Source organism: Akebia trifoliata, chromosome 3, assembly GCF_017979445.1.
Source record: "Akebia trifoliata isolate Shusen 1 chromosome 3, ASM1797944v1, whole genome shotgun sequence".
Taxonomy (NCBI): Eukaryota; Viridiplantae; Streptophyta; class Magnoliopsida; order Ranunculales; family Lardizabalaceae; genus Akebia; species Akebia trifoliata.
Window position 1 is genome coordinate 42,432,497 of NC_141377.1, and position 23,187 is coordinate 42,455,683.

General features: G+C 35.4%; 2 protein-coding genes and 1 pseudogene across 2 annotated transcripts; all 3 read left to right on the forward strand.

Annotated features, from left to right (window-relative positions):
* The first annotated feature begins 6,909 nt into the window (after positions 1 to 6,909).
* LOC147407096 (protein GLUTAMINE DUMPER 3 pseudogene) lies at positions 6,910 to 7,338 on the forward strand (annotated as a pseudogene).
* A 1,488-nt stretch (positions 7,339 to 8,826) lies between these two features.
* LOC147407097 (putative carbohydrate esterase At4g34215) lies at positions 8,827 to 12,767 on the forward strand. Its single transcript, XM_086432820.1, has 2 exons — positions 8,827 to 9,501; positions 12,427 to 12,767. Exons 1-2 carry the CDS (start codon positions 8,923 to 8,925, stop codon positions 12,634 to 12,636), a joined length of 789 nt encoding a protein of 262 aa, XP_086288946.1. The 5' UTR covers positions 8,827 to 8,922; the 3' UTR covers positions 12,637 to 12,767.
* Positions 12,768 to 15,015: 2,248 nt separating this feature from the next.
* Positions 15,016 to 15,686, forward strand: LOC147407098 (uncharacterized). The gene is made up of 2 exons (XM_086435490.1): positions 15,016 to 15,192; positions 15,297 to 15,686. Exons 1-2 carry the CDS (start codon positions 15,166 to 15,168, stop codon positions 15,528 to 15,530), a joined length of 261 nt encoding a protein of 86 aa, XP_086291616.1. The 5' UTR covers positions 15,016 to 15,165; the 3' UTR covers positions 15,531 to 15,686.
* Positions 15,687 to 23,187: the final 7,501 nt, after the last annotated feature.

Genomic DNA, 23,187 nt, shown 5'->3' on the forward strand with positions numbered 1-23,187 from the left:
GAGATGAGGGATGATTGGTATTACTTTTGTCAGCCACAAAAAATATGTTATTGTGATTTATGGACCAAGGATTCATGAATTACTTTGAACCATTGTTTGTGAAAGCAGACAGCTTTTCATTTTGTTATAATACACATCTCCATGAGTTTGTTCTAGGATAGTTATCTCTCTTTGCCAATCGTACTTGGAATTTATTCAACACTGATGTAGCAAGATCCAAGCACAACTTGCAGATCCTTTAGACTCTATAGCAGTAGATTAAGTCACTGCATTTGTCATCATTGTCCAGGTGTCTGACTAGACAAAGGTGTTCCTTTTTTTTCTCCTGGCAATCACTTAGATGTCCTCTTTCAATCTTTCCTTGCAAAAGAGGAACTGGTTATTGTGGGAAAATCTTCCTGCAATAGATGGGGAGAAGTTTGGTATGTTAGATGAGGGTGCTTCTGTTAGATTCATTGATCAATTACTTAACCAAGGAGGTACTCATAATTCTACTTGGACAAAGAGGTTAGTAGTTTCGTGCAGTTTAGAGATGATTTTGTACTTTTGTCTTCAGTGTTATAGTTCAGCTGTTATTGCCCCTTGTGTGGAACCGAGGCTGTTGGAAGTTGTTAGCTAATAAACTTGCTTGCAAAGCAATGTGAAAGTGCGAAGCCGTGATTTACTAGTTGTTGGATGTAGTAGGTCGGCATCATGTCCTTTTTATTGTGTTCTTTAGATTTACAGTAACTATTGCTATTTTTTTGGTCCGGTTTGAGATTGAAGCTCTACTCTAGTCACTTCCTTTTTTCGATGCTTGGGAGACATGCTCTAGCAATCACTCATTTTTTTGTTAGGTTTGATCGCTGTGCTCTGGTTGTTACACAATTTGGTGTCCCTAGATTAGCCATGGCAGCCTCAAATTCCTATTGGGGTTATCGTGATTTTAGGAATGTGGATGTGCCCATGTTTAAAGGATCTGTTTCAAACCACTTGTCAGAAGTTCAACTGCTTTCTTTGGTTTGAGAGGTATTTTTTGGGTGCCACCCTTGTTTAGTTCTCTGGCAAATCGTGGTTGTGACATATGACCTTTGGGATCTAGCACCTTTAGTACCCTTACAGTTATCCTCACCCTTAAATAGCCTCATTTAGTTTAAAGGTATTTTAATAATAAATCCTGATGAAATGTTAAAAACTTGGGCAATCCAATCTCCCCATGTAAGATTGGGTATTTGAAACGCTCTTCATTTTCATTTGTTCTTTCTCTCGCCCCTCCTTTTTTTTTTTTCTCTCTCCTCTGTTGAATGTATATTTTCCTTCACTCTTGGGTGTTTCATACCCCAGTTAAGCCCCATGACCCTTTTATATTTGTAGTTCTCCCCCCTCCGACAGACTGGTCCTCTCACTTTTCTCTTCTGTGCCTGTCTGTCCTACTTCTTCTCTCTATCCTCCACTTTTAAAATTTTGGATTTTTCATGCATTTTAGATTGAAATATGCAAGTGATAGAGAGTTCATGCTAGCAGGTAAGACCACAATATCTTTTGTACTGCCAAGACTTAATGTCTTAAAACCTCAATTTTGAGTAAAAAATCTCCGCCAGAACTGCATTTATTGCCCCTACATAATAGAAGGCATATTCTTCGAAATTGTAAAATTTCCATTCAGAGTGTATTATCTTCAAACATGCCATAACATAATGAAATCGAAGTAGTTAAAGGGTTAGAACTACCAGATTTTTGGTAACTCCCGACTCCAATAAGAAGTCTGCTTCATATCTTGGATTTCACAATCATTGATCAATTATTATTCATGGAAGAAAATTAATTGAGAATTTTAGTAGCCAATCATTTCTCGAGGTAATCAAAATCCTTGACCCCAAAAAGATTGGAAGGAGGACATTGATCTCAAAGCCTGGGAAAGTATAGCATAAGTATCACGGGGTAGTTTCGATAAGTCATGCTTCAGGTTCTAGATCTCAAAACAGCAGCAATACATGATCCCAACCCTTTAAACACAAAATCCACTGGTTGAGATTTATGAATATGTTGATAACACAAATCTTAGAGATACTTATCCCAAGGATAAATCTCAACCATTAGATTTTGCATTTAAAAGGTTGGGATCATATGTTTTTTTTTTTTTTCAGGAGTTGTTCTTAGGAGTCAAGGGATCCTGACCCTTTGAAAAATCACATCTAATCTTAAGATGTGATGCAGTTAGGAGAAAATGTGATTCAACCTAGGTTTTGGAAAAACTATATAAAAATAATGAAATAAGGTGGAGGTATGCATTTTTTTCTTAGAAGAACCTTCTTACTTTACTAAAATTTCTATTGACTTAATCATCAAATTACAATATTAGAATTATTAGAGTTAAAAATTGAGAATCAAAATCAATCATAGGGTTGAAGATGGAGTGCAACAACTGAACCGTATTTTTTGCTCATGTATTCACAAGGTGGGTCACCTCTAGATCAACACTTACTAAAATAAATCTTCATTGCAAGGATTGCCTGCCCACCTTGTTCAGATTCGGCTGAGTCATTGGAATTGGCATTTGAGAGTAGGAGAGCAAGGAGAGAAAAAGAAGAGGGAGAGACAACATAGAAATTGAAATAGAGGGAGAAGGAGGATGAGTAGACTAAGAAGAGAAAGAAAGAATAAAAATGATGAGGAGATTTAGGAATTTTCACTAGTTGTGTTGGATTGACTTGGAAATTTACATCGAGTCACACTTTGTTGACATGGACATGTGCATGGAACCATAAATGTTATTTCATTCGTATCTCAATGAAAGACATCTATGGCTCTGTGCAAACATCCACATCTGCAAAGTGTGAATCGATGTGAATTTTAATGTCACTCCAGTATTTATAAAAACAAAGGGGATGAAAGAGGATTAGCTCTTGAGTTTTATGTTTCGTCGAAACTATTCAAGTAAGTATTTCCTTTAATATCTTATTCCTTCTTTTGCTGCTCTCTTTAAAAATAGAAGGGGGATGCCTAAGTTTTAAATATTTCACCGTAGTTAGGGTGTTAATTATCCTTAATTTTAGGATTTATGTGTTATATAAAGTTGGTGAGGTAATATAATTTTGAATAATGCTGAAGTGACCTCAAATATTGACATCATTTCCCATTTTCCAGACATGGAGGTGTGTACGAACCATAGATGTTTCTCATCGAGATACGAGTGAAATCAACTATGGTACTATGGTTCTGTGTGCACCTCCACATCAGGAAAGTGCGAGATGAGGTCACTCCGAACGACTCTATAAGATTTCATAGAATTCTGCCTAGAAAAAATATATGAGAATCTATGGAGTTGTTCCTTGGTTCTTTGTTCTTTAGAAAAAAAAGGGAAGTAAATCTCCTGGCTAGATTGCCTGTATCTTTGTTCCCGCGTTTCAGTATCTCAATGATGTGAGATACATCAAGCAGCTAAACTAGGTGACTCTAGAAATATCTACAAAAGTGATGGCATCTAATGAAATAACGAGGAAAGAATTCTATGATGACAATAAGACTGATTATTTTTCATGAAGATGAATGTTTGATATGATCAAGATCTTACAAGATTGCAAATATCAGAAATGAGGATGTTAAGAAAGATGAGTGAAAGTTTATTTAGATGGGTTGGTCTTGTACAATAAAATTGATAAAAATGAAAGAATTCAATAAGAAGGAATGTGCAACTTGAAGATTCAATTGATCGATAGAAAGGCCCAAAATACCATGGATTAATTAAAGATAGTGCTAACCCCAAGAGGTTCGCCTAGTGGCAAGCCGAGTCTTGATAACCTCCTTAGGAAGGGTAGGTCAAGTATTTGAATCCCCACGAAGCTATGAATTCCTTGGAGCCACCCTCTAAGGTTAGTTGACCCTTGACTCAACCTGTTGCACGTAAGACTTTTCGAGGGGGCAGTGTGTGTGACCGTGGGATTAGTCCCTCGAAGAGTGGGGATACCCGTGATAACAAAAAAAGGAAAAGAAAAAGATAATGAGAATGAATATGTGGGAACATTATTTTATGCAAGTTTGAGAGTTGTTGTACTTGGTCACTTTTTGAGGAAATCGAAATCCTTGACCATTGGAGGTTGGGAAGTGTATTTTTAACCCCTGATTCAGGAAATATAGGCATAGTATTGTCATGGCATAATCATGATGAATCATGCTTCGGCTTCCAAATCTCACAATAGTAACAACAAACATTCCAACTAACATGTGGTACAACAGTTAGTTGAATAGTGACACTGCAACCGGAATATCAACATATGATCACCATGTACGAAAAAAGTTTACATGAAATATCAAAGTATGATAGAGGTAAGAAAAAATACGACAAAATCAGACAATTAAGGCAAATATATGTAATTTTCCTCAGATTACCGTAATTTCTCTACCAAAATTTCTACTGATTTAATTACCGGGTTACAATCATAGAGATAATTAAACTAAAATCTGAGACTCAATATCAGTCATAGTGTCACAATACTGTACAACATTTTTCACTCATATATGATAGAAGAAATGTCTTTGGAATAATTGAATGAAGGACAATCACATTTTTGAGATGAGGATTCGAATTTGATGATGATAATTTATTTCGTAAAGTTATATTTAAGGTGGATCCATGAAATTACTTGGTGGGAGCCAAGTGCTGTTCACGGATAGTGAAGCATTCACAAGGGATTTGGAGTTCACTCTGTGGACCACAACTCTTCAGATGTTTTTTTCTCAAATTGGATGTTATTCCTTCAAACTTGTGGACGAGTAATACGTCTAATATGAAAAAAAAAATGTGAATTATGCTCTTTGAGCCCTTAATTTATTGCTCCAAATAAAATTGGAAGAAAGATTTTGACACAATAAGGGATTGCAAGTCGCTATTCACTTTTTATTCTTGAAGAAAAGTTAGCCAAATTTCTAAATCTTGAATTTTCCTCTTTTCCCTACCGTGGAATTGTTGGGCTTTTTAAACTATTGTGAAAGCTTCATCCCAACCGAAAATTCAACACTGGTTACATTCATGAGGCCCATGCTAAGCTGGTTAATTACCACTGAAGGGCCCCATTTCTACTTTTCTACCAAGTTTTGTTTGTTTGCCCTACTTTCTAGAACCAATGGATCTTGCAGGTTGAAGCCTGCAATTAAAAGGAAAGGAAATTAGAATGGCCTCTTTCTTCTTCTTCTTCTTTTTATTTTTTTTAAATTTTTTTTAAATTTTTTAAATTTATTTATTTATTTATTTTTTATAGTATATTTTATAAACACGCGCCTGTTAAATTGGTGATATTAGGTTTACCCCCTTGTAAAATGTGATATTTGATTTACCCCCCTGATTGTAAATCAACAGTGAATTTTCTCTATAAAAAAATATATTAGAATCTCTCATTTATCCTTGCTTACCCGGGTATTGTTGTGCTGGATTGCCAATGTGACAATCCATTTGAGCTCAACGAGCTTTGGTAAGATTGAAATCTTGCTAAGTTAGCAAGAAAAGTGTTTTATTTTACATACATGCAATTCATACATGTTGTGACGATGATAGGTAGCATCACGAAAGAAATGAATGGCTACTGAGACTCGTGTTGGAGAGACTTTGATATTCATTCTGTCTCACACTTTGTTGACATAGAGGTGTGCAAAGAATCATAAATGCTTTTCACTTGTATCTAGATTAAAAATATGAGTTGTGTTGGAGTAACATTGAAATTGACATTATTTCACACATTGTTGTGCACAGAACCATAGATGTTTTTCACTCGTATCTCAATGAAAAGCACTATAGTTCTGTACACACATCAACATCAGCGTTCTTGCCCTTTCTTGTCTTAAATCAAACAGAATTAAATAACTTTGTGTAGTGGGTAGAATATGCTTGTGTAGCAGATAGCATGGACTGATTGAAATAGCATATTTGCACAATAGATCTCGTTTATCTTTCATATGTTAAAATATTCGTGTAGTGAATTCACGGCTAGAGATAGTACATTTTGGGTCGATCAAGGAAGGTAGTATATACATATGTATGGAGAATGCTAACCTCCAATACTTTGTGGGGATGTTAGAATTATGCAATAGTTTTTTTTTTTTTTTTTTTTTTTTTCCAATAATACTCCTCCTCATTTTACTTTTTAGTCAAAAAGACAGGAGTGTACTAATCTTTTACACAATAAATACTTGTTTACATAATAAATACTATGCGCATTTAAGTATTTTGAATTAAATATATTTTTTGTAATAAATATTTTGACAATTAATACCAACATAATAAATGCATTTATTAATAGTATAATAAATATATTTGACACCATAAATTTCTATCAAAACAGTAGTGCAACAATTCGACACCATAAATTTCTATAAAAACAACAGTGCAACAATTCGACACCATAAATTTTTCTTTCTACTACAGGGAAAGCAACCAAGTTGCAGATTTCTTAACTTCCTACCTCACCTCTCCTGACAACTTGATGTTAGATCCATTAGACCTTCCTAGGGAACTCAAAGAAATTATATGTAAGGATGCCAATGGGCATGTGTATGTAAGAATGTAGTTTGTTTTCTTCTGATTGGGGGTTTGCCTAACCTCCTTTTAACCTCTAATATATATAGGGGGCGGTTCGACGGACATCTCAAAAATCAGATAAGAAACTGATGTTTCTCGGATGTTGGATGGACGGATATCAACGGCGCAGATTCGTTCTCACGTCAGTTCAATTGTAAAAAATGAGTTTCTAAAAATTTCAAACAACTCCCTCGATTTTTACAACTTTTTAAACTAACCCTCGTTCTCTCTTTTCGTCTCAACAGAACGACTGAGAGACTTCAATTCTGTTTTCGTCTCCATCGAAATACCTCGGCTGAACATCAGCCACTCGCTCGCTCGCTTTCTCTCTCTCTCTCTCTCATCTTCTCTTCAACAGAATGAGGACAGGTGGCACCTTCAACACATCTTCATCTGCATCAGGCCCATCTTCTTCATCTTCTTTAGCTCATGCTCCACACAATCCATGGCATTCTCCTGTTCCCTATCTCTTCGGTGGCATGGCAGCCATGTTGGGTTTCATAGCTTTTGCTTTGTTAATCCTCGCCTGCTCTTATTGGAAGCTTTCAGGGCATTTGGAGGGAGAAGAAGACATCAACGAAAGAGATGGAGACGAAAAAATAGGCGAACCAATCAAAGTTCGACCAGTTTTTGAAGAAAAATTTGTTGTTATTATGGCTGGAGAGGAGAAACCCACGTTCTTAGCTAAACCCATTTCTAGTAGAAACTCTTCTTTTGGAGATAATAACAGTAATACCAACAAAGAAAGTGATAAATTGGAGATTAAAGTTGAAAGAGAGAGTGAGTGAGCGAGCGGCTGATATTCAGTCGAGGTATTTCGATGGAGACGAAAACAAAACTTAAGTCTCTCAGTCGTTTTGTCGGGACGAAAAGTGAGAAGGAGGGTTAGTTTAAAAAGTTGTAAAAATCGAGGGAGTTGTTTGAAATTTTCAGAAACTCTTTTTTTACAATTGAACTGACGTGAGAACGAATCTGCGCCGTTGATATCCGTCCATCCAACGTCCGAGAAACGTCAGTTTCTTATCTGATTTTTGAGACGTCCGTCGAACCGCCCCCATATATATATATATATATATATATATGGAAATCAGCACCCAACCATTTACCCAACAATTTGCTCAACATGTTTTGTCCTACATGGGTTAGAAGTTTTGGAATGGGCTGATTTTTGGTGAGGATGATCTCTACGGTTAGAAGATCATCCTCACCAAAAATCAGCCCATTCCAAAACTTCTAACCCCATATTTATAAGTTGAAAAATCGTGGAGCGTCCATAGAGATCATCCTCACCAAAAATTAGCTTATTTCAAAACTTCTAACCCATGTAAGACAAAACATGTTGGACAAATTGTTGGGTAAATGGTTGGGTGCTGAACGGGACCCATATATATATATGGGTCCCGTTCGCCACCCTTAGTTTTACCACACACTTTAACAAATGCGTTTTGTCTTACATGGGTTAGAAGTTTCGGAATAAGCTGATTTTTGGTGAGGATGATCTCTATGGTGAGGAGATCATCCTCACCAAAAATCAGCTCATTCCAAAACTTCTAACCCCATCAAAATTGATTTACAAAAAATGGACGGTCCACGATTTTTCAACGTGTAAACATGGGGCTAAACATTTCGGAATGGGCTGATTTTTGGGGAGGATGATCTTCTAATCATAGAGATCATCCTCACCAAAAATCAGCTCATTCCAAAACTTCTAACCCATGTAGGACAAAAAACGTTTGTTAAAGTGTGTGGTAAAACTTAGGGTGCTGAACATTTCCATATATATATATATATATATATTTATTGGGTAAAAAAGTAATATGTCCTTGTCTTTTTCACTAAAAGACAAGATAAAGAGGGGTATCATTAAAAAAAAAGAAGTGTAGAACGTTAGCAATGCCTATGTATATACTCATCCACGTCAACAATGTGTGAAACGGAGTGAATTTTTCATGGTTCCCACGTCCCTTTTTTTAAACTGCGACCTTGATAAGTGAGAGTGGGACCCACAAAGACTAATAATATCGTCAACCAGAATCAGAAAATTCACTGTACACTTATGGATATTAATTAATAATTGAAAAAATGCTCCAGTAACATTAAAATTGACATCGCTGATGTGATGTGGATGTATGTAAGAAACAATAGATGCTTTTCATCGAGATACTAGAGTGAAAAGCATCTATGGCTATGTGTGCACCTCCACATCAGCAACGTGAGAATAGATGTCAATTTTAATGTTACTCCAGCACAACTCTTAATTAATTTACAGGTTTATACTGAAACAGTAGTTTCACCAAAATTCCATTAGCAAAGAAGAAGGCTCCCCTTAATAATTTTCTCCAAGAATCACTAAACTTCTTAGGCTGCAAGTCATGTTGTTGTTGTTGTTGTTACCTTTGATGTTTGTAGCAAGTTGTGCTGGGTTAGTCCAATTGGGGCGCCCCAATGACATATTTCTTCTAGCGGGTCAGAGTAACATGGCTGGAAGAGGAGGTGTTCATGGTGATAAATGGAATGGAAAAGTTCCTCATGAGGGTCGATTCAATCCCTCGATCCTCCGACTCAATGCAGGATGTCAATGGGAGCTAGCTCATGAGCCACTCCACGCTGACATCGACGTGGGTAAGACTTGTGGTGTTGGACCTGGTATGACCTTTGCTAATGCAATTCGAGCCAACACTTCAAGAATTGGAGTGGTGGGTCTGGTCCCTTGTGCGGTGGGAGGGACGAAAATAAGTGAATGGGCCCATGGAACTCACCTTTACAATGAGTTGGTGCGGCGGGCTAACGAGTCGTTGAAGGAGGGTGGAACGATTCGCGCACTTCTTTGGTATCAAGGAGAAAGTGACACAGTGAATCGAGAGGATGCTGAGACTTACAAGGGAAAAATGGAGAAGTTTATCCATGACTTACGTTTTGATCTTCATTCCCAATCACTCCCCGTGATTCAGGTACTTTAATTGCTCTGTATTTTGGTTTACATTCGAAATTTGCTTTTAGATTAAACTTTTTAATCATTATTTGGCAACTCAGCCAAGTTCATACTTTTGGACCTTAGCTTAAGGCGTTTTGGAACTAAAATTAATTGAACCCATGCTTTCTTTTTCTTTGAAACACCTGACATAGAACGAATTCAAAACATGGTTTTTAAAACTTGTCCGTGTATACTCAACTCGAATGGATTTTGAGGTCATTCTATCCTAAAATTCAATTGAACCAACTCACGGAATAAACATGGCAATTCGTCAACTTGGCAGAGTCAGCTTGATTGATTTTTGCAGCCATTTTAATATTTTTCTAGAGAACAAAAGTTTATTATTATTATTATTATTGTTACTAGTGACTTGCAAAGGCACATATATTTAAAGGGCTTATTTGTAATTTAAAATATTGATTAAAGGGTTTTTGTAAATTAAATAGTAAAAAAAGGACATTTTTTGTAACTTTGAAAACTAAGCAACGTGATTTAAGGGTTGAACCTAATTATATTGAATTGAAATATAAAATTGAAGGCATTTATAACCACTCAAATTTTGGTGTCGAACCTCTTCCACTCAACCTTTGCTTATTATAATAGTAAAGATTATACCCACCAGGGATTAGCTAAGATTGCAAGATTCACTAGGTTTTTTGCTTCCCAAGTCATGACTTTGAATTTCTATATGTCCCTCCACAAAAAAGATGACTATTTAACTATTGCACAAGTGCTGAGTGCATTTAAAACATGTGTTACAACTCACAAGAAAAATATGTTCATTTAGATTTCTTTTAAATTGTGTTTACGTGAGAATGGGTAGTTATTTTCCATGTAAAAAGTAGGCGTAGGTTATGGAAGTAAGGTGTTTTACTTTAAGAAGGAAACAATTCATTCTTGAGTTGTACTAGGTGGCACAAGATTTACTGTGATTCTCACAATTCTGACGTGGAGGTGTGCACATAACTGTAGATGGTTTTTACTCATATCATGAGGAAACACAACCATGGTTATGCACGCACCTCCACGTCAAAATTGTGAGAATCACAGTAAATTTTGTCACCCCAACATTAGTGTTCTTTCTTGGTAGGAAATTGAGAAGGGGTGACTTGTAGAAGAGATATTTTAGGAGGTCATTTTTCAAATTTTTAGGAGTGATCCAACGTGAAAGCTTTGTAAAATCGTGGGAAACCTTGTATTTAAGTTATCACCTAATGGGAATAAAGTATCTAGAGCAAAATATTACTGAAGTCCTGATTGGACGTTGATTTCCCTCGAATGAGATTATTATCCATATTTTTCCCTTTTCTTATTATTTTTGTGATTTGACTGTAGATACGTATCATATGATGATTATTATTATTCTTGACTCGAATACTTGATAGATGGACATTTGTGTCGAGCCATTAAATTTTAAAATTGTGGAAAAAAGAAATCACCCCAAGGGTTATAGTGAGTGAATAGTCATTGAGAAAAACTCACGGTTGGAAGGTTCATAAAGCAAACTCTTAACTTTGGAACTTGCAACATGTAACAAATTATTGATGGGATTAGCCGTTTCCATTTCCATATTCCAAAATCTTGGGTACTAAAAAAAGAGGTGAGGGAATTTTTAATCAAGCACATGTGTAGTTGATTAACTAGACTGTGACATTTTCAATATAAAATTACAATGTGGAAATAAAAATCATACTTAGAGATCAAAAGACACGTATGTAAGAGGAGACTAAAGTCCTACTGAATTTGGTACCCATGCAAATTATAGTTCAAACAGAAATAAAAAAGGAAGTAGATTATCTATATAACGTGTTTTTCTATAGCACTTATAGCACTTTTCCCACAGTTGAGAGTGTTATATTAAAAAATAATAATAACACCTTAGCTCTCTAGGATTCATGGCTAAACATTCTGGTATTTCAGCCAAAGATAAATCCCCAATAGATTTTTTTTCTTATCCGTAAACAGGGGCTATAGAGGGCCCCAACCTTTTCATTAAGAGAGCTAAAGCAGAGCAAAATTACAAATGAAGTCCTCTAATAATATGAGAGACAATTCAGGAGGAACATTAAATTGGCCTACAAGAGAAGGAATTTGGGTCCGAAGTACCCTTCTTCGCTAGCCAATCAACAACTCTATTCAACTCTCCAAGAAAATTCAAATTTGAGACTCCGGAAGAGGTGATTCATCTCATATATATAATTTTTGTAATTCCAAGCTGATTGGCAACCTTCAATCCTTCCTTAATAGCTTGCAACTTGATTGAAGGAATGTCCGCATATAGAGACCTCCCATACCCTGTAAAAGACTTAGTATATGCATGTAATAAAATAATCCTCTAAACTCTAGAGTCAATAGGAACAACTCTCCCTACAACACGATCCACAAGCGCTGTATTACTAAATCACCGCTCTCTTAATCATATGGCAGTTTCATGGTTTTCGTGTTTTGATTTAATCCTCCACCTTGGAATGATTTCTTCATTACCATCAAATATCTATTGGAGATTATCCCAACTTTCAACTCTAAGATATAATCTTAAAATCTATCTTAAGATGTCATCCCAATTCTTTGTATGAACTCTGGTTTATATTTATTTGAGGTGATATATGTATGATGGTGGAAGAAAATAACTTTTACTCCAATATAAATTTATATATGTAATACTAAGAATTTAAACCTAAACCACGATCGAATTACAAATATAACATGGATCCAAAGTTGAGAAGGAGCTCAAGACCTATATATCTGAATCAGTGAACGCTACCATATATAAAGTGGATCTTGTTTCAAAGATCCAAAACAAATAAAAACATGTGAAGATTGAGTGGGATCTTGTATATGACCCATTTTAAGATTTTCAGGCAAAATAATTTGATACATGTGTGGGTGTGTATGTGTGCAGGTAGTCCTCGCATCCGGAGAAGGTCGCTTTGTAGAGATTGTAAGGGAGGCTCAGCGACGAATCAAACTTCTGAATGTATTGAATGTAAATGCTAAAGGACTATCGCTCAAGGCAGATCACCTACACCTGACCACCCAGTCTCAGGTCCGCCTCGGTCAGATGCTGGCTCATTCCTTCTTGAGCAACTTTATGCCCCCCTTTAACATATAATCGAATGAATTACATTCAACTAGGGAGGCCACACTAATACAAGAGAAAAACTTCAAGTGTGTACACTCTCGAACAAATAATGCTAAGTTTTCTTTTATTATATATGCTAAGATCTAGCTGTGATATTATTATCTATCTTGTTCTTTTGCCAGCATTAGCCTCTATTTTAATAAGAGTCATGATAATCTGTCTATCCCACGTGGCACACTCAATCGACTACCTGACATGACAAGTTTGGGAACCATAGATATCTGCTCCTCAGTATACATGGTCAGGGTAGTCCATTGAGTGTGCCACGTGTAGTCAGATTATCACGATTCATTTAATAAAAAGGTAGGGCCCTTAATAGCCCCGTTCAAATCATCAAAAATAAAAAAGTGGCTTCTATATTTAATGCCTAATGTGTAGTTATGTTGAGACTTGAAACCTTTCAGCCTGGCGAGATATATAGACTGTTGTTGAGCTAGCTAATTTCCACATGTTTTGGCAGTTTTATTAGTCGGATTCATCTGACATGCTCTGGTGGGGTTAGCTAAATTTTTGTTTGATTGGTAATGTTTAGCAGAATAATACTGGAGTGACTTTAAAATTCACATAAATTCGCACTTTGTTGACGTGTATGTGTGTACGGAACCTAAGATGCTTTTCATTTAGATACGATTGAACATAATCTATTGTTCCATGCACACTTCCACATCAGCAAAGTGTGATACGATGTAAATTTTAAAGTTACTCCATCACGACTCTATTTAACCAAAGTTGTCCTAGATTGACTGCGCAGGACACTGCACTCAATACTGAGCCGACGGGGAGGTATGCACAGAACCGGTTATACTTTTCACTCTTATCTTAAAAAAAAAAAAAACATTTATGGTTCCGTGCGCACCCCCACACATGAGCTCAGTGACGAAACGGTGCCCTTGGCTGAAACTTTAGCATTTTCCTATCTAGGCACTTGGCTTGTGATGGCCCTGAATTCATATACAGATTGCTCACAAAACCTTGTTCCTTCTCTCTCACATTCTCTATTAGGGCTGTCAATGGATTCAACTACTGGGCTGGGATAGCTTCGGGCCGGGTTTTTAGGGTAAAAAACTGCAGCCAAATCCAACCCATATAAATATCGGGCCCAAACGGTCTTAAGAAATAAAATCTTAGTCCAAGCCCGATCCTCCTACATTCGTGTCATTTGAGGATTGGCCGGGCCAAACCCCTTATAACTATTTTTTATTGTGTCAAAAAGCATACTAAATAACAATAAATTGATCAAAAATAATATTTGATTGTTAGGTTTGTGAAACATATTTTCATCTCCCATTTCAAATTTACAATCTCTTCATTCTCAAAAAAGCTACAAAGTTACTTTTGCATTATTTATTTATAGAGAGAGATGAAACTGTGAAACTATGGAAGAGACGAATCTCTTACAAGCAGTTATAAATTTGGATTTAACAAATTTAATTGCATTCTACACAATAATATTCTAAGGGCACCATTATTAATTTAAAAAGCTGCTAGTGGCACCTAGCTCTGACTAGTTACACCCCAATTAAAAAAAATAATAATAACTTAATTAATGGCTTAGAATAAGTAGAAGTTGGTGTGCCAATACAAGCTCTCTGATTTTTTTATATAAATTTCTATTTTATGGGTTTAGGATTATATATGAGACTAATTATAACTATAAACAACTGAAATTATTTGAATGAGTGTAATAATGTTTTGTAATGTCGAGATTATAATTTGAGTCAAACTTTTGTCATGTTTGAAGAATGTGTTTTAATTTTTTCAATTGGGGTTTGATAAATAATTTAAGAAATTGAGGGCTACATTCAAAACCCAAATCTGGCCCTATAATAAAATGGATCTGACCCATAAGTAAATGACTTAGTTAATAATACCAAACCCGGAAGGTAGGATTGGGCCTGATAGATGTGGATCAGATTTGGGTTTATTGATTTTTTAAAAAGGATTGGCTCAATCTACACCTGTTTAAAAATGGGCTTGACTTAGGCCAATTGTTTTGCCTCGATTTAAAATTGAAACAGCCTGTTTAAGGCAAGATCTTGGTCGAGATGTTAAAAAAAAATAGGTAAATTAAGATGTTAACTGAACAGAAAACAGCCATGTGTCCATTAAAAAAAAGTCTTTTGGGCATCATCTCTATTTTTAAAGGATACGTGGCATCTTGAAGATGATTTAACTTGTTAACGTCCTCATTTATAAACAGCAAATCCTTACTGGAGGACTCAGCAAAACAAACAGCCACGCGGCTACACTGTTTACGCATCTGAACTCGTGTTGCTGTACGAGTTTGCCACCACTCAGTTAACGTGTCCTTTCCAAAGGCCTCTTTTAAAGATCGAGTCCAGATCCAATGCATCCAGGGTTGAGGGTTCAAAATATCTCCTTCCCTAAAATATCTCCTTCAAGACATGCCACGTTAGCCATAATTCAAGGGATCGATGCCTAAAATATCTCCCTTTTAAAGGCCAAGAGAGACCGAGAGAAAGATAGAGATTGAAAACAATGGCGTCCAACACATCGACAACAAAGGTAAGAAATCCTTCTTCTTCTAACTCAAGAGTCACAGATATGAGATACCATTCTTTTCTTCCTATTTGAATGCATGGATAATGTTAATCTTGTGAAATTATTAGGGAAGTGAGTCTGAGTCGACAAAAGCAAAAGGGGCAGAGGAGGAAATAAAAGTGGACACAGTAGATTACAGAACATCAGCAGGGCAGCCGGAGAAGAAAGAGGATGTGCAAGTAATACATGAAGTTGATAGTGAAGGAGATAAAGGCGGTGTGTTGGCTGGTGCTACAAAGGTCGTGACTAATACAATCAAGTCAGCTAAGGATGCCATCCCTTCCAACAAAACCAAGCAATAAACAGAGTAACAAATCATCCCAATTCCCAACCCAAATAATTTAGTTTTTTCTTCAATCTATTATATGGACAAGTAGAAATAACTATTGTGTGTTTGGAATTGGATTCTCTTTATATTACGTTTTCCACAATAGTTACCTCTCTTTTCTTTAGCTAAACTTATTGCTCTTAATGTCCAATGCAATGTTGGATTCATGAAATATATATATATATATATATATATATATATATATGAACAGCGTTCCTAAGACTCATATTGGGACTCACATTGCGACACACCGTTTTGTCTTATATGGGCAAAAATATTTGGAATGGGCTGATTTTTTGTGAGGATGATCTCTATGGTGAGGAGATCATCCTTGCCAAAAATCAGCTCATTATGAAACTTCTAGACTGTCCAATTTTTGTTGAAAAATTATAGACCGTCCAATTTTTGTAAATCAATTTTGATGAGGTTAGAAGTTTTGGAATGAGATGATTTTTTGCCAGGATGATCCCCTCATCACAGAGATCATCCTCACAAAAAATCAGCTCATTCCAAACATTTTTGCCCATATAAGACAAAACGGTGTGTCGCAATGTGAGTCTCAATATGAGTCTTAGGAACGTGACCCTATATATATATATATATATATATATATATATATATATATATATATATATATATATATATATATATATATATAGAACAACGTTCCTAAGACTCATATTGGGACTCACATTGCGACACACCGTTTTGTCTTATATGGGCAAAAATATTTGGAATGGGCTGATTTTTTGTGAGGATGATCTCTATGGTGAGGAGATCATCCTTGTCAAAAATCAGCTCATTATGAAACTTCTAGACCGTCCAATTTTTGTTGAAAAATTATAGACCGTCCAATTTTTGTAAATCAATTTTGATGGGGTTAGAAGTTTTGGAATGGGATGATTTTTTACCAGGATGATCCCCTCATCACAGAGATCATCCTCACAAAAAATCAGCTCATTCCAAACATTTTTGCCCATATAAGACAAAACGGTGTGTCGCAATGTGAGTCTCAATATGAGTCTTAGGAACGTGACCCATATATATATATATATAATATATATATATATATAATATATATATATATATATATATATATATATATATATATATATGTTATCGAGGACCCTAATCCCTTTTACATATCAATTATCGAAAGGAAGATAACACTATTGTCCACGGTCGAGACTGAAGACTGTCTGGTTCGGGCCGGATATGTGTTAGCCTTTGCCCATATCCATATCCGGATTTTTAATTTGGGTCCAAATAGGGATCCTACTAGTTCAAATCATATCTCATTTTTTTTTTTTTACTTTCATTAAACTCCTATTCAAATCTGATCCGACCGAATCATGATTTGGTCAGATCGAATAATTTTAAATCATCACAAAGTAATTTATTAAAAAATATGGTTCGAGCTCAAGACCTCCCCTTATTAAAAAAAAAATAGAAACTTTGACTATTACACCTAATATTCCTTTGTTGATGAACGATTGATTAAAAAATAAGAAAATATAACCTACAATCTATAAAATAATGCATCATTCGGATATAAGGATGGGTCTGTATCTGATTCGGGTCAATGAACATCCTATATGGGTTCGTATTTGACTCCAGTCAAGGGACATCAACCCATATCCCACCCACATTTTAATTTGGATATACTTCAATAAATCTAATCCACTAAAAATCACATCACTCGAATTTTGGATAAAATCTGACCCATTTCAAGCCCTACCACCATGTGCACATAATACCAACACATCTATCATGAAAACTGGTTTGGATTGGATCTGATGATTTTTTTATGTTTTATTTTATTTTTTTCAATTATGATCTCTCATTTGGATAGTGGATAACCTAAAACATCTGCCTAATGCTTTATTGATAACTAGATTTTGTGTAACCCCCTTTTAGGTCAATGGATTAAAAGCAGAAAGATAATAAAGTTATAATGGTATTATTGAAAAAGGATTGACAAGCAAAGGCAATTAAATTGAGGATATTATTGGAAGAAAAAGGGGAAGAACAAAATAGAGTCCTAATAATGTGACTCGCCTGGTGGTATACTCAAATGACTTCATGACGTGGACAAGTTCGGATATTGTAGATTTGAACACCTTGGGATACATTTTTATGGGGAAGTATAATCGTGTATCCCGAGGCTTTTAGATATACGGCATCTAAACTTATCAAGTCATTTGAGTCTATCACCTGATGAGTCATATTATCACGACACAAAGAAATAAGTTCAAGGGGTATTATTAGAAAAACAATCATGATAAGTTGACTATCCCATGTGGCACACTCAATCAATTTTTCTAATGTGACAAGTTCGAAAATGTAGATATGTATGTCTTGGGATACAAAATTGCACTCCCATTATAAAAGTATAGCCCAAGGGAATCGTGTATCCCAAAGTGTAAAGATCTAAGGTTTTCGAACTTGTCACATTGGTATTAGGGAGAGTCGATTGAGTGAGCCATGTGGGTGGTCAGATTACCACGATTCTTGAGAAAAGGGTAGGAGAAAAAGGCAATTGAATTAAGGGGCATTCTTAAAAAAGGGTAGGGAGGGAAAAAAAGGAAATAAAATTGAAATTATTCCTTAGATACATGGAAAATTGCCTACAAAATCATTTGAAGAGATGAGAGAAGGGGATAACCATTGTTATTAGAGTCGTGATTTTCCGACTCCCCCTCTGATAACCACCCCCTCCCCCCTCCTCCACATGGCATGTGTCATGTCGAGAGAATACAAGAGCAGTATGTAAGAGGGGAGTCCGAAAATCATTATTCTTACTATTATGAGTTCTGTTGGGGTGACTTCAAAATTGAGTCGTGATGAATGCACGTGGTGTTGGTTTGCAGTTAGGTATGTGACTGACATGAGGGCACACAATCATAGATTATTTTCATTTTCATCGGGATACACAAGAAAAAGATGTGCAATTATGTTCCCTTGCGTAAAACTATTTACTCCACCATGCACCATGCAAGTAATAGTCAATGCCTTTCTTAACCATAATGCTTGCCTGGTGGAGTAAGAGCAATACCTGTTTTCATCGTGGGTTCGATCATTGGACATGGTCTATTTGAGCATTTAAAGTAGACTCAATATTAGTACTCAGGTTTAGGGCTTTTTTAGATCCCAAAAAATATGCTTAGGGCTTTCTTATATCCTAAGAGCATTGATTTTTTAAAATTCAAAATTGATAATGGACTCAAATTTCATGGGCTGAACTTTTTATTTGGGAGTTTTTGGTTCCTAATCATAAAAATGATTAGGACCTTTTGATTTGGGCTATAGTTTTTGGTTTTATTATTCTTGTATAAGTGTTTACTTTTAGTTTTGATTCCCTTGTATTTTTTATATTGTCCAAATCTAATATCTCGTGAAAAAAAAAAAAAAAATGGTTTTCTCATCAATGTGGGAAAATCCTAATGTTATTTATCATTGGTGCCTAACCATTTTAGGATAACATACATTTGTCGATAAAATTGAGTTTCTGCACAAAACATTTCCACTACATACACACACCCTAATAATTACTACTAAAATTGCTAGCTAAAATCAACATTGATAAAGAGTAACTGAAGTGGTATGTTACACGTTTCTCTTGAAATTAGTTGAGCCTCCCCAAAACGTACAATGGATACAATATAGTCTCTCTCTCTCTCTTGAATTCAACTAAAACAATTTAAGGTATGTATAAACGATATATGCTATTTGAATGGAGGAAACAAAATATAGAGATGGGGGCTTCCGAACAGACTCCAGTACTCAAAATGAACATACCCCCTCTATATCACCTTTGTTAAATGAATTTTGATAAATTGACGCGGTTTTTGCTGAACGTTCTGACGCACCTTTCTCTCTCCTTCCCATTGTGGAAAAAAGAAAACTTTCTAATCTGATTACCTTGTGACATTCATAAATACGATCCGATGCAATGGGAGTTGTAGAGGACAAATTATATGCAGTTAAAAATACAAATTTTAAAAATAATTATTTTTCACAGTTAAATTTTATTATTAAATTTAGGTGGTCGGTGGCCGTCCATGTTCAACACCTAGGATCACAATCGAAAAATAATATTTTTTTAATATGAATATTTTCATGAAATCTAAAAAGATGTGTTGTTAGATTGTCAAAGTGATAAATGTGGACCCAACGAGCCTTTTTAAGATTTGAAATCTAAAAAAATAAATTTGTGGGCAATGTGCAAGAGAGAAGTTTTCTCTATTATTGATGTCATTCGCATCACATGTAAGGAGACATCAAGGGCGTGAGTCAAAAACTACATCATATTATTAACACTCTTCTATTATATCTTTTTTATTTTTATTTTAAATATCATTTTTGACCTTTAATTTTCATGGAACATGTTTTAAATATCATTATTGTCCCTTATTTATTAATTATATTCTCCTTTTTATATTTTTAAGCAAGTGAATAGTGATTTAAAGATGAAAATAATTTAGAATCTTCAAATTTGAAGAAAAAAAATTGAAGACTTGGGTTGGAGGTGTAAGTAGGTCATTATGGCTTAGTGGGACTTCTAATAACTGGTCACAAAGTTGTGCTACTCAGAAACTATGGTTATTTGCAAGGTTTAAAATCTCGTCTTGAGACCATATTTCGATCTAGAGAAAAATCTATACATTCTGATACAATCTAACTCATTTCAATATATTCCAAAACATTCAATTTTCAGAGGTTAATATTATGTATTGGACTTTTCCAATAATGATATGTATAGGCAGATACATTTTTGCTACATTCTGATACTTTGAGCCATGATTATTTGTTCTTCTTCCAACCTGGTCGATTTCTTTTGAGCCAGAAATCCTGAGAAATTTTCTGGGACCTATTCTACCTCCGAAGTCGATCTGGACTAGTAACCATAGGCCCCCCCTTTAAGCCAAAGACCAATTTCAATCTCTTGGCAGTAATCCCAGACAAAAATAGGCCTAGATCTGTATGTGTGGAAAAGTGGTTGGCACAGATATTGAACATGGCCAACGCTTGGAATTACATGAGTTTATTAATATTGTCCTTTTCTTCTGACCTCGTGAAGGGACGTTTGAGGCCTAAAGGGCTCCCCACCCTTCAAGCTCATTAGCTAGAGTACTCTGTCAACCAAGGGGCTTGGTTGGAAGCACAAAAAAGTTCATCCTCCCCCACACCTTAGGACCACCACCTATTCAATTAATTTTTTTTTTTGTTTTTTTCTTTTATAACTTGTCCTCACTAACTGTTAGATTTTGAATAGGAGTATAACAAAGCCATTGCGTCGTATCCCTCTTTTGACCTCAACAGATAGAACAACGAGCTTCTTACCCCAAACCCTTAAAAAGAAAAAAGCTGTATAACAAATCCCTAATGAAAGCTAGGGCCAAAAGATGGAATCATTTAAATGATGCAGATCAATATTGAAATGGCAATAAAATATAGTCTATGTGTGATAGCAAAGCCTTAAAATGGAGCAAGGATACACAATTCCCTGATGTTCCTCCAGTGCCTGTCTCATGTTAGTCTTTATTTGGATAAAGGTTGACATATCAAGTCATTAAGCAATGACATTATATTATAGTATATATATTGATCATGCCATGTACACACATGCGTGTCACAGTCATTTGAACGCAGTTAGTAAGATTGTGACCCTGGCTTGGCCAAATAAGGTCAAGATAGGAACATTTATTGATGATACCCACATAACGTGCAAATGTGATCCACATGACTAGAGATGGTGTCGTAGACTTCTCTTATCTCATTTCTATTCTAACACAATTGATAGTTCTCCAATCAAAAGAATATATATATATTGGACACCGTTGGGTAGACAAAATTTTGTCTTATATGAATTTATTTTTTCAAAATAGACTGATTTTTTGTGAGGATGATCTCTATTTTGAAAAGTGATCGGTTCAGCTCAGTCAAGCTAAACTGATTTAGTCGCAAGCACTCAAGAGTTGAACTATGTTGGAATATAATCCCTCCTGTCTTTCCAACCCCTCTTGAATCTGGCATGTGTAGGGATAGGATTTAGTTCAAATTCTATCCGATACAATAGGGTTTCTTCACAACCTTTAAGGATGAGACTGGTCTCTATGATTGAACGTCTCAATCCCACAAATTTTTTTTAATATGCAATAAGGTAAGTCAAGAGGTCACCAAATTTCGAACACGTCCCGTGAGTAGAAGGACAAAAGGACTTATATTGGAACACAGCTCAACCCCAAGGTATCTGGGACTAGACCAGCTCAACCAAGCTAAGGTGAACCGATCATGATACTAACAAGAGAAAAAAGTGCTACAACCAGAGAAGGTAATCAATGAAAACAATTGTTAAAGATAAAAAGAGGGGCAAAGATTTGCAATTTTACTATATAATGAGTCGAAACTCTACTCAAATCAAATTTTAAATCTATGGATGAAGTGCAACTGTAGCACTATCATTCAATCAAATCGGAGCAAATGAACAAGATTGAACCAAAATTTATACCTACTTTAATTATTTCAAAAATTTTAAACACATTTGATATTATAAAATAATATTGTCGAAATGACCTTGACGATAACGACATCCCACCATTATAGCGATCTTTTAATTCTTAAACATTAAAATAAAACCTTATTTCTCACCCCCCAAGGTCCCAAGTGCAAGAGGTGCAAATCCTATTGTAGTCTGTACACACTACACAGATAAGAAAGAGAGAATCGTCTCTTTTGTTGTCTTTTGAGATTTTACAGTTGTACAATAGAAAAGAGGGGGAGAGAGTAGTGTAAGAGAAGACAAACATATTTTATTTTATAATAAATTTTTTTGATGAAAGGCGTTACTACATGTGATCATTAATTGTCGAGGAGATGAAGTGAAGAGAAGAAGAAGAATTGGTCAAAAAAGATTATGCGAGCCATCATATTATTCCACAATTATTGGGTGGGGGCTCTTAAAGATTTCTCATCTTTTATAGCGAGCTGTTTCGTTGAAAAACCCTACTACTCTCTTTAGTCTCTCTCTTCCATATGGTCCTATTAATATACCTATTTTCTCACACTCGAAATTCGAAACCCACTGACCGACACCAACATGTGATACATATCTACTGTCTAGTGTCCACTGCAGACACACCAACCTTAAAAGGTTCAAATAAATGTAAAGTTGGTATAACATGCTCCCCAGCCAAATTAAATTAAATGAAATGGTTCCCCATTTTCAAATCCACCACTTTTTTTCTCTTTAACCTTTTTTTGTACTGTGTGATGGATCATAAATTGCACCGAGCCACTCTCTTCTCTGTTGTCTATTGTGACCCTTTATTTTCTTTTGGTTAATCTGAGTTTATTGTGTAATTTAAGATTTGAAATAAACTTATTATGATAATCCCTAACTAATTCATATTAACAATGTTAGAATGCAAGACAAATGGATTAATAAGAAGAGGGGAATCAAGCACATGGAATTTGCATATGTTTCAACACAATTATATTATGATACCAAAATGGGCATCAACCATCAATTTCCGGGGAAATGCATTTATGGGCAAAAGAGATGGATTAATTTTGGTTGACTTTAGACAACAAGTATAGGTAGAGGTACGCTGAGGTAGTAGTAGTAGTTT

Coding starts and splice junctions, on each gene's coding strand:
- LOC147407097 (XM_086432820.1), top strand. CDS start 8,923: ATGTTGTTGTTGTTGTTGTTACCTTTGATGTTTGTAGCAAGTTGTGCT. Junction 9,502..12,426: donor AATCACTCCCCGTGATTCAG/GTACTTTAATTG, acceptor GTATGTGTGCAG/GTAGTCCTCGCATCCGGAGA.
- LOC147407098 (XM_086435490.1), top strand. CDS start 15,166: ATGGCGTCCAACACATCGACAACAAAG. Junction 15,193..15,296: donor CCAACACATCGACAACAAAG/GTAAGAAATCCT, acceptor TGAAATTATTAG/GGAAGTGAGTCTGAGTCGAC.